The sequence below is a fragment of the Carassius gibelio genome, chromosome A20 (genome assembly GCF_023724105.1).
Source record: "Carassius gibelio isolate Cgi1373 ecotype wild population from Czech Republic chromosome A20, carGib1.2-hapl.c, whole genome shotgun sequence".
Lineage (NCBI taxonomy): Eukaryota > Metazoa > Chordata > Actinopteri > Cypriniformes > Cyprinidae > Carassius > Carassius gibelio.
Window position 1 is genome coordinate 12,621,901 of NC_068390.1, and position 11,949 is coordinate 12,633,849.

Sequence of the window (11,949 nt, forward strand, 5' to 3'; positions counted from 1 at the left end):
TCAAGGGCTATTTGACCAAGAAGGAGAATGATGGGGTGCTGCGTCAGATGACCTGGACTCCACAGTCACCGGACCTGAACCCAGTCGAGATGGTTTAGGGGTGAGCTGGACCGCAGACAGAAGGCAAAAGGGCCAACAAGTGCTAAGCATCTCTCGGGGAACTCCTTCAAGACTGTTGGAAGACCATTCCAGGTGACTACCTCTTGAAGCTCATCAAGAGAATGCCAAGAGTGTGCAAAGCAGTAATCAAAGCAGAAGGTGGCTACTTTCAAGAACCTACAATATGACATATTTTCAGTTGTTTCACACTTTTTTGTTATGTATATAATTCCATATATAATTCTACATGTGTTAATTCATAGTTTTTATGTCTTCAGTGCGAATCTACAATTTTCATAAATATGCTTTCTTAAGCATTCATTTTACAGCGAAATTATAATTTACTGCAATTTGCTCTATTTTATTAAATTTAAAAACATACACTTTAGAGAATAAAGTAGATACAGCTAAGGATACTCCATGGTTTTGGCAGCTCTTAATATGAAATAGTAGGTAATATATTTTACATGAGAAGTTCATGGCACTAAATTGATATACTTTTGAGAGATCTCTTCCTACAGATGGAAAAAGGCAGGTGCATCTAAGGACTGAGTGCCTGAATACAGGATGTTTTCTGTAGAGCCTTCCTTTCTAAATGTATCTATTAAAAATTCACATTTCATGAAAGATATCAAGAGGGATACTACGAAAGAAAGCAGGAGACAGAAAATCCAAGCAAAAAGAACAAAAGGAAATGGCTTTGTAGAAAAATCTTTTTACTTTCATTTCTACTGTCTACTGAACCCAATAATTAAGAATGGCCTTAATCTGTGAATTTCCAGTGGCAAAGATATTTCACAGAAATAAGATTTTTTCCCAGGATATGGCTTCACATTCTGTGTAAAATATAGTTTTGTTTATGCCACACAGCAGGGAAGGGCACCAGTAGGGAGATGGTTTTTCATTGGCTGAGGACAGCTGCTGGCTGCTTAATTATTCATTGAGGGAAGGGCCAATTAGGAACTGAGTTAATTATTCAGGATGTTTACAGTGGAAGGAGAGGGCAGACATACCAGGTGACCATGAATTTGTCTGGCTTTTTCATGAAAGACCAAAAATTGTCATATGCATTTACTAAAAAGTGTAGAGGAAAGATGCTAAACTATTACAGTTGCTCAAAATTTAATCAGAAATAGAGTAGTCAGCATTTTTTTTTTTATTAGTCTACACATCTCTCATACTTAAAAGAGCACACAAATGGATAGTTTTGATCGACCCAAACTTTAATCATCAGACCACAGAAACCAACAATTCTCAATATTTAATGCTCAAATGGCAAATATCACATATTACCCATTTAAATTATTTTGCACTTTGTCCTTAGAGTGCTTTGTTTCTGTGAAAAACATAAATACATTTATTAAAAATGTTCAGTATCTGTTGAAATACTTCATTTACAAATTTTAGTATCATACTCTTAAATCCATGTCAAATTCACAGGAAAGTTTTTTGGTGCTTCTCTTGTAATCTCGCTCGAGTTTATTTAAAGTTTCTTAGAAGAACGGAATTATGTGCAAATTGTCCATCATAATTTGGTGACTGTATGAGAAAAGCTTGACTGAGATTTATAATGGTCTAATTTACAAAGAGAAATCTGGAAAATGGGACAAATGGGAAAATCAAGCAAAATAAGAGTGTTACACCTTAAAAAAACGGGAATACAACAGAATGTGTAATGGGTCCTGAAATTATGACATTCACTAATATAACAATTAGTCATAACGCAAAACACAACCATTCCAAAAATCGTATAAAAACACAGCAAAAAACGATAATTTATAGAAATATATACATTACATTTGTACATAGTAAACTTGCCAAACAACACGGTCATCACTTAAAGACATGCAGTTTAACGCTGACACATTACATTAAAAATATGTTTCCACTAGGAAACAGAAATCATGTACTGAGCTTCTACAATAAACCGGTCACTGGATATGCCCTTATTCTACCCAGTTTGTAGCCCCAAATCTGTGATCAGTTCTGAGGCACTTAGCAACTTATTATAAGGTTATCCCACATTATTTGTCAATTTATTGGTATTTATACCTTTTGGACAGGCAGACATTCTGAGAACTGTACATGTTTCCTGATAATGTTTTGTTTTGTGAACTTTATTTATGTACAGTATGATCTATTTTGGTATGAGTAATAAAGGCCATGTCAGATCAAAATCAAACGAAGTGAGTCAGTTTCAAAAGTGGGCCAGATGGCCTCTTCCTGTATGTCGAGTTTGATCTGGAGAATATCGTCTAGATATGAGTCCAAGATAATCAGAAGCTGCAGCACAGACTGGGGTGTTACGGAAACTTTCTGTGACGGAAGAATAGGAGAATGTAGGAGGTATGAAATACACAGAGACAATCTTATAGTGAGATCCTTTCAGTCAAAAAAAAAAAAAACACATTAACAGGAAAATCATTTAAGTTTTTTTTTTTTTTTTTTTGCCAGATCTGTCCAACTTCAAGATGCCATTGTGCTGATGTAACAACCCCTGACTTTTCCCTTTGATAGCATCCAAGCGATAGCACATCAAGCAAAAAATGTCCAATGCATCTAAAATTTTAGCATGCTGAGAGACACGTCCTCATTTGATTGCCCTTTGTTGGGACGGGGTCTGAATTGCTTTTGGAGCTGTTCATGTTGTGCTGGCTGCTGTGACTCAAGTTGACTCTGTTCCACAGCGACGCCATGCTTCTTCTGATCTCCTGACGGATGTTGTTGCTGGACAACACGTAGAGAATGGGGTTGAAGGCGCTGTTGAAAGTCGACAGCCCTAAGGAGATTTTGTAGGGTGTGTAGATGTGCTGTTCAAAGTGACATTTCTCTTGCAGCTTGGGGAAGTGGAAGGTAATGGCACGCAAGAGCAAGATGATGTGGTACGGAGCGAAACAGATCAAAAACAGCGCCACCACCGCCACAGCCAGGTAGCGCACCTTCTTTTTCTGATGAGGATTGAGGCTGGTGCTGGCCTGGACGTTGGCAAGAATGGCTCTATTGGTGAAGATCAGGATGGCAAGGGGAATGCAAAAGCCGATGCAAACACGGGCGTAGCTGAATCCGGTAACCACCGCTGAGCTCTGGCTGGGCTCAAAACAACGCCGATTTCCTTCAGCGGCATTGCCTTCAGGCATCATGAAGACAGGCGCGTGACCCGAGCCCACCACCATGTAGATCGAAAACGCCACAATAACTGCGATCCTTTTCTGGCGAAGACCGCGAGATTCGATGGCGTAAACCACCGCCACATACCGGTCAATGGACACGCAGCAGAGCAGGAAGATGCTGATGTACATGTTGTTGAAGAACACAAAGCCAGTCACTTTGCAGGCCATGGAGCTCCAGGGCCACTCGTGGTTTCTACTGATGTACACCGTCCACATAGGCAGCGTGAAGAGGTAGGTGAGGTCGCACACGGACAGGCTGAGCAGGTAGATGCCCAGGACGTTGTTACGACACACCTGGTGGAAGGTGAGGTAGACCGTGGCCAGGTTGGCTGGCAGGCCGATGATAAAAACCACAATGTAGAGCACCATCAGTGGAACGCGGTCATCTTCAAAGGATATTTCACAGGGCACCTTCACACTCTGGTTCATGGTCGTCAGGATGCTCTGTGCCACAGTGGACTCCTGCATCATATCTGGGAGGAAAAATAAAGAGAGAGATGAGAATTAGGGGCGAAACAAAACTGTGGGAGCCCTGCACAAGTAACAAATCATTCAAATCATTCCCGTGTTTCATTATTTTGTGGCCCTGTTTTAATAATATGTTCCCTAATTTTAGTTAAATCGTATCCACTTTGTACTATTTTGTTTCCACATTTATTTTGAATAGCTGCCACATTGTACTAGGTCATTCTCTTAATTGTTATACATTTAAATTGTTTCCATGAGGCGATGTGAACATTTTTATTTTGTATACATACAATATCTCTTTTTTTTTTTTTCAACATTTGTAGGGTTAAAAAAAGTAGGCACAGTACACATTTTGAAATAAAAATAAATTGAAATTAAAGAAAGTTTTAGAAATAAAAAAGGCCTAAAGACCTAAAATTTAATTTAAAAAAATAAATAAAAAAATAACAACAGAAGCAAACAGGTAAAAGCCTATTTCTACACTAACACCAAACGTTAAACAGAATAGGTGTGCTTTGAATTTTTTTTAAACTACATTGGTCATCTAATAAAAGTACGGTAGTTTCCCTTTGACCTGAAAGCAAAAGGGTAAAACTCTCCAATCTAACCGCATGACACTGGATGTAGTGTTTCAGTGTTTCTGCATGTCTCATCCATAGTAAAACAGCCACATTCCTTTATCTCCATAAAGCACGTTATACCACTCCCTACATTTTCCCCAGCTAGACAAGACAGCCACTGAAATATTCATAGAGACCCCATCTTCCACAGGGAGAGGGGGAAGAAACAAGTCCATCAGAACAGAAACAAGCTAGTGGGAAAACACATTTGTTTCTAAATGAATTATATGAATCATAGTGTAACGGTCTCTAGACATTTGAGAATGTAAAACTGAGTGGTTATTGATACTAAATTGAATAGACACAGTAATTGAGCAAGCTATTTTTAAAGGTCAGAGAGTAATGACTGTTAAACCACCCATAGGTTTATGCAAACTGCATACTAAAGCTGGCTAAGAGTCATTTCCTTTCTTTGTTGCTTCTTGCTTTTCACACTGAGAAAAAAACCCTGACCTTGACCGTGAACTCAACAGAGTATTGAGCAAATAAACAGTGCAAGACCTTAATTTGACCTAATGACACAAAGACAGTTGGACTGATAATAATGGCATTGATGGTCAGTTTCAAGAAAGACACGGATACAAAGACAGTGGAGGGAGAAAAAGATTCAGCATTATTCTATCAGTCTTCATTGTGTTCTGTGACCTCCTTAAAGTCATTAAATCACTGCACGGGTGTTAAGACAGACACTGTGATTTCTGGATCAGATGAAACCTTTTATTCCCTCGTCACATATCATTAGTGTCAAGACACTGGCCATGCTCAGTCAAGTGTAGGAGACCTTTATTTTTAGATGCTCCAAGCTGATTTGGACAAGCAAGTTCAAACATGATGGTCTACAGCAAGAAGATGCCAGACATACCATTATTTATTATCGTAAAATTGATTTGATTTAAAATCAATGTGCTTTACAGGTATCAGAACAGACAAATAAATGTTCTGAGTCTAAATTAAACTTGACATCTTTATTAAATATTTAGGACTCCTTTGTTTGTCATAATGCCTACACGAAAATCGCACCATACTAAACCATTCAAGGTATTTTTTTATTACTATTTATTTATTTGTTAGAAATATGACATTTAAGACGTTAGACCTGTTTTTAAAACCTCCTTTGATTTTAATTTATTTTGCCAACTTTCTAATGAATGATCTGGTAAGGATTATCCAGTGTTGTAATCTTAGTTAATGTACATTAATACAATTATTATAGTGAGGTGTTTTAGCTGTAGAGTGTTTCAGAGAAACCCGTTTTATTGAGGTAAGAAGTTGAAAAGCCCTGTTCTAGATAATTAAACACACATGCACATCCTATTTCAGATTGTAGATTTCCTGAAAAAAAAAACAGTACTTCTCAATATGTAAACGCAAATATGACTTTGATTTTCTTTAAATGTATAGGGGTTAAAATCGTGGCTCTTACCTCTTAATGGTGTTAAGAAAGCGTCCGCTCTTTATCCATAACCACTGAACTTACTGTAGTGTCGCGCTCCGCGTGAAGTGACGAGGAGCAAGCGCGCGCACAGTTGAAAACCCAACAGACAATAGGCTTCCTACACGATCACATGATCCTCGCTTCTGCTTTCTGTGACTGACAGCTGTCTCACAATGTGTTGTTTCAAATGAATGAAAAAGAGGAAACCTCCATGACGCAGGACAGCGCGTGCTGTGTGAGTGAGTTTTTCTCAAAACCAAAACTGGGTAAATTTAAATTTCCTTCACTTGTTTTTGTGTGCAAAAACTTCCAGTGAACAAAGAATGATAATTACTTTAAATATCAGCACATTACTTGTCATAACCCCAAAAACTAGGCACCTCAGATGTTTATAATTTAGAGTAGTGTTTTCATTACCGGTTACAAAGTTTATAATCTTACAATTACATATAATCTTATATTTACATTTATTATTATCAGAAATAATTTTGAGTTTAACATGATGCAGAATAGGACCATTTGAAAATATATGATAAATAAAAAAATACATTATTAAATCATTTCGATGTTTAAATGTTAAATAAATTATGACAGTTGTTTTTCAACTGTTCGTCATGAATAAAAGTTTATTTTATTTTTTTGGAAACCATTGTTACCATTCATGACTTTAACTGTCCATTCGTGGTTGGCTATTATGATATTGTACAAATACCACAACTATAAACGAAAGCTGTAAAGTTTACACACATTTATGTCTATATATGCACTGTTAATTATTTGACTGTAAATTTACAATAAATTGCAGGTTAATAATTGCATGACTTTCACAGTAAATTACTGTAACATTTTTACAGTAAATTATTGTGAAATGACAGCTGTATACTGTGACTTCACAGTAATTCTGACATCGCATTACTGTGATTTAGCGGTAAGCTGCTGTAGAATTAATGTATTTAACTGTGAAATTACAGTTGGTGTCTATGTATTACTGTAATTTAACAGTAAGCAGCTGTAGAATTCATGTATTTAACTGTGAAATTAGTGTCTATTACTGTAATTTAGCAGCAAGCAGATGTAGAATTAATGTATTTAACTGTGAAATTAGTCTATCTATTACTGTAATTTAGCAGTAAGCAGCTGTAGAATTACTGTACATAACTGTGAATGTCTATCTATTACTGTGATTTAGCATAAATGATGGACCAAACAAAACTGATAAAAACAGTGACATAACTTTTATTTTTTAGAAGTAAAATACAATTTAATTACATGAATAAAACACTGGGCAACAGGGATTGACACTGGGTAACAGGAATGTGTGTCAAAAGAGAAAGAAGGAGACAGAGAAGAGAGAGTGAGGGAGAGAGATGTAAGAAAAGACAAAAAGGTGGGAATAGAGAGGGTCGCAGGTGTCTCTCTCCTTCCCTCGCAGCTGGCACCTGCATAGTGTGGGTTCTATCCACTATATACAAAAGATAAGAAAGACAAAAAGTTTAAGTTACTCTGTGGTGGACTGACTCCCTGTAAGTATGGTGCTCGCATTGTAACACTAATCCTAAAATGTCTACAATTTAAGTAATTTCAACTATTAAAAAAAATGTGAATAGTACTCTCAATTAATATTAAATCAACAAACCAGGACTCTAATCACTCCCGTTACTTTTACCCAGTCCTATTATTTTTCACGTGAGTAACAGGACTGAGGTTAAAAGGTTAGTTCACCCAAAAATGAAAATTCTGTCAGTAATTACAGAGCACAAATTAAGATATTTTTGATGAAATCTGAGAGCTGGATCACTCCTCCATCGGCTTCTAAGGGTTTGAAACTTGCTGGCCCAGAAAAATGTATTAAAGACATCTTTAATATAGTCCAAGTGACTCCAGTAGCTCAATCTTAAGTTTATAAAGCGACGAGAATACTTTGTGCGTAAAAAACAAAAAAAACAAAAACAACTTTATTCCACAATTCATTTCCTTCTCTGTGGGCCTTGAGTTTTTTCATGTAGTAAAACAGCGTAGCGCTTCTGTGTTATACGTCACACGTAGGCTCACTATTGGCCGACGCTGGTCATGTGTGTGATGCATGTGACGTATAACACAGAAGCGCTACGCTGTTATACTACATGAATTCACCCGAGGCCCAGAGAGAAGGAAATGAATAGTGGAATAAAGTCATTATTTTTGGGGGGGTTTTGCGCACAAAAAGTATTCTCGTTGCTTGGTAAACGTAAGATTGAGCAACTGTAGTCACTTGGACTATATTAATGATGTTTTTAATAAATTTTCTGGGCCAGCAAGTTTCAATCCCTTAGAAGCCTATGGAGGAGTGAGACAGCTCTCAGATTTAATCAAAAATATTTTAATTTGTGTTCCGAAGATGAGAGAAGGTCTTACGGGGTTGGAACAACATGAGGGTGAGTAATTACTGACAGAATTTTCATTTTTGGGTGAACTAACCCTTTAAGCAAAAATTGCATGCTAAATTGCATAGTAATTCAACACAGTAGCAAGTAATGTAAATTTACACTTAAAACTATTGTAAAGTACTGTAAATTTGACGTTTTTTAGACGTCAAGGCATGTTAAAATCAAATAAACGTAAAAACAATTAATTTTACACATTTATTTTGCAGTCTGTCTAAACTCTACATTGAATCAGGAGACACTATAGAACACATTAAAGGGATAGTTCACCCCAAAAATCTTTGGAACACAAATTAAGATATTTTAAGAAATCCGAGAGCTTTCTGTATCCTCCATGGACAGCAATTATTTTACTTTCAAGGCCCGGAAAGATTGTTAAAATAGTCCATATGTATACAGTGGTTAAACCTTAATGTTATGAAGCGACGAGAATACTTTTACTGCGCAGAAACAAAACAAAACAAAATAGAATACCGACTTTATTCAACATTTTTCCTTTCTGTGCCAGTATCCGATGCTGTTCACGTGATGTGTTCTCGATCATGCATGTGATTGCATTGCGCACAAAAAGTATTCTCGTCGCATCATAACATTGAGGTTGAACCACTGTAGTCACATGGACTATTTATATCGATGGTTTTACTACCTTTCTCGGACTTGAAAATGGTTATAACATAGTAGTCTATAGGTGGGATCAGAAAGCTCTCAGATTGCTTAAAATTTTCTTAATTTGTGTAGAACAAAATTCTTGTGTTTGGAACATCGTGAGGGGATGTAATTAATGACAGATTTTTCAATTTTGGGTGAACTAACCCTTTAATAGCTTCAGTAAACTTCTTACTGCATAACTACATCTAGCTTAAAGGAACACGCCAACTTTTTGGTACTTTAGCTTATTCACCGTATCCCCCAAAGTTAGATAAGTCCATACATACCCTTCTCATCTCCTTGAGTGCCTCTGTTTGACGCACCCACCGCTAGCCTAGCTTAGCACAAAGACTGGAGGTAAACAGCTCCAGCTAGCATACTGCTCTCAATAAGTGACAAAATAACGCCAACATTTTCCTATTTACATGTTGTGATTTGTATAGTCACAGTGTGTACAAATAACAAGGTCATATGAGACACAACCATCTTCTAACTGTATACATACTGGGAACTATATTCTCAGAAGGCGAAGCACTGCTACTTCTTTGGAGTGATTTATTCCAATTCTGAGCAAACTCTCTGCTCCTCACCACAGGGCTTCTCAGGTGCTGTGAGAAAATCACTCCCCAAGTAGCAGTGCTTCGCCTTCTGAGAATATAGTTCCCAGTATGTATAGGGTTAGAAGATGGTTAGAGTCACTGTGACTATACAAATCACAACATGTAAATAGGAAAATGTTGGCGTTATTTTGTCACTTATTGGGAGCAGTATGCTAGCTGGAGCCGTTTACCTCCAGTCTTTGTGCTAAGCTAGGCTAGCGGTGGGTGCCTCAGACAGACTTACGGCAAGCACGGAGATGAGAAGGGTATGTATAGACTTATCTAACTCTGGGGGATACGGGGAATAAGATAAAGTCACAAAAAGTCAGTATGTTCCTTTAACTCAGATACTGTGTTTCATTAGTCCGTTCTTAAATTGGAACACAGCTTACATTAGATTGACATCCATTCGAAGTCAATGAGCTTCCTGATAAGAGTGCAGACTTGCTGGTTCATGTGACCTCTCTGCCTCTTAGATTTTGTGCCCGTCTCTGGGTTGATGCCCAAGAAGCACCTACAAACAAAAAGACAGAAGAAACCTGTTAGTTTAATTCATGTGATGAAAAAGGTGTCAGTTCCCAGTCACCACCTTCAGTGGGTCACTGCTTTTGCAGTACAGAGTCAAACTAAAGTTAGCTCAGTTTAAACAAAGGTGTAATTCAGGTGTAAGTACTGTAATTCAGAAAAAAAAATGCATGGAACTGAACTGAAAAACATTTCCATCACAAACACAGTCAAGAATAGACCTTCACCAAAGTAGAGGTGTGTGATTTACCTAGGCAAAGCATTCGCACACAACAATTTACATAATTTACATGTTCCGTTTGCAGAGGATGGAGTAAGAGCCTGTTGCCTGTCCATCTCCCTATGGCTGTTTCTACTTGTACTCTTCCTCCTAGAATTATTACCCGTTCACAGATGATGTGATTTCAATGTTAAGTCAATGCAAAGGCGCGTTTACGCGCGTCTGGAGGTCTCGCGGAGCGAATGGGGCGTTAAGCGCGGCGCGCAAGACGCGAATTCGCCTCATTCGCGCGTCTAGTTCGGGCGAATTACGCTATTCGCGCGAAACGCGCGTTAAGCGCGAATGGTGCTTTTTGTGTATTTAGCGTTTGACGCGAATTCGCGTCTGCCGCCCGAGTTGAAAATTTTGAACTTTGGCGTCAATTCGCGCCGCGTTAATCCGGTTGTGCAGGAATACCCTTCTCCACTCATTCAACAAGGAGGAACGACAGATGTTGTCAGTGAGCAGTCAACCGGAGCTATATGACAAAAGTTCATATTTCTATAGAGACAGAAATAAAAATGACCTATATATATATATATATATATATATATATATATATATATATATATATATATATATAAAACATATTAATAGATAAATTGAATATAGGCCAAAGATAAGAAACGTTTCATTTTACCCCAAACGAATTATATTTTATCTTGAACCACTAAAGACACATCAGAGCCAGCGGCAAATGTCAGAAGATCTAGCCGATGTAAGGCTACTCTCGGCGGATACATGATGACGGAGCTCCCGCTGATCGCATGGAGCTCATCTCCGAGATCGGCGAAACACATTTTTTAAATAGACGCTGTCATTATAAATAAACCGCATATTTGAGTTTAAAACAACTACATTCTCGCCTGAAATACTTTTAAAACTACATTTCATGACACAATAACAGTAATATTTTGAAAATTATCCGAATAAAAATGGCGGTTGAAAATGCTGCGTGAACTCAGCTGGATGAAGCCCCCCATTCATTTTTCTGTTGACGAGAAAGACAACGGTTGCTCCGTTTCACACACACAGCAGGGAAGAAAATTATAAAGTTACTAATTTGAGATGAATTTAATCCACCTCTGCCCAAATCCACAATCACCATAATTTATCTAGTTGATAATAACTGTCATAATACCCACATTAAGGCCACATCTTACCTTATAACTTTTTTTATCTTCGGTCAATGTAGAAAATGCTGTGGTAAAAGAGAGAACGCTGTTAGAGTAACTAAGATAAGCTTTAAGTAAAGCTAAAGTTAAATGTTCGATGGTGTATCTAATCAGACATCTCACAGTTAACTTAATACGGTATAATTAACACTACAACCAACGTCTTTTCATTCAAATTTGCGCGCTTAAACGTTGATGCGAGTCTGCTCCAGCTAAGTTACAAAAACATGACAACAGAACCTACAACTAACGCTAATTTGGTTCATACTTTTAAATTACATGCACTATCATATAAAAAACATCAAATTGATAAAGTTTGACATTTAAACACTTACCGCTGTCTGAATCCACCGAATGAGACCACGTAGATCAGAGAGCTCTGATGACGCTCTGATGACGCTGCCGCAGTTGCCACTCAAAAAAGACGGCATTCACAGTAGTTTCTTGTAAAAGCCCCGCGCCTGCATTATTTTCACAGTAAAAGTCTAAATACGGTATTATATTGTGAATGATCACAGTTAAAGCCTG

General features: G+C 37.5%; 1 protein-coding gene and 1 long non-coding RNA gene across 2 annotated transcripts; both read right to left on the minus strand.

Moving 5' to 3' along the window:
• Positions 1–1,238: 1,238 nt before the first annotated feature.
• On the minus strand, positions 1,239–5,939 carry LOC127938612 (probable G-protein coupled receptor 132). Its single transcript, XM_052535331.1, has 2 exons — positions 5,781–5,939; positions 1,239–3,742 (listed from the first exon to the last, which is right to left on the minus strand). The coding sequence occupies exon 2, from the start codon at positions 3,738–3,740 to the stop codon at positions 2,667–2,669; it is 1,074 nt and encodes a 357-aa protein (XP_052391291.1). The 5' UTR covers positions 3,741–3,742; positions 5,781–5,939; the 3' UTR covers positions 1,239–2,666.
• Positions 5,940–7,005: 1,066 nt separating this feature from the next.
• Positions 7,006–11,946, minus strand: LOC127938613 (uncharacterized). Its single transcript, XR_008148749.1, has 3 exons — positions 11,757–11,946; positions 9,855–9,976; positions 7,006–7,254 (listed from the first exon to the last, which is right to left on the minus strand). It is a non-coding gene; the product is annotated as an uncharacterized LOC127938613 (long non-coding RNA).
• Between the last annotated feature and the right edge of the window lie 3 nt (positions 11,947–11,949).

Coding starts and splice junctions, on each gene's coding strand:
- LOC127938612 (XM_052535331.1), bottom strand. CDS start 3,740: ATGATGCAGGAGTCCACTGTGGCACAGAGCATCCTGACGACCATGAAC.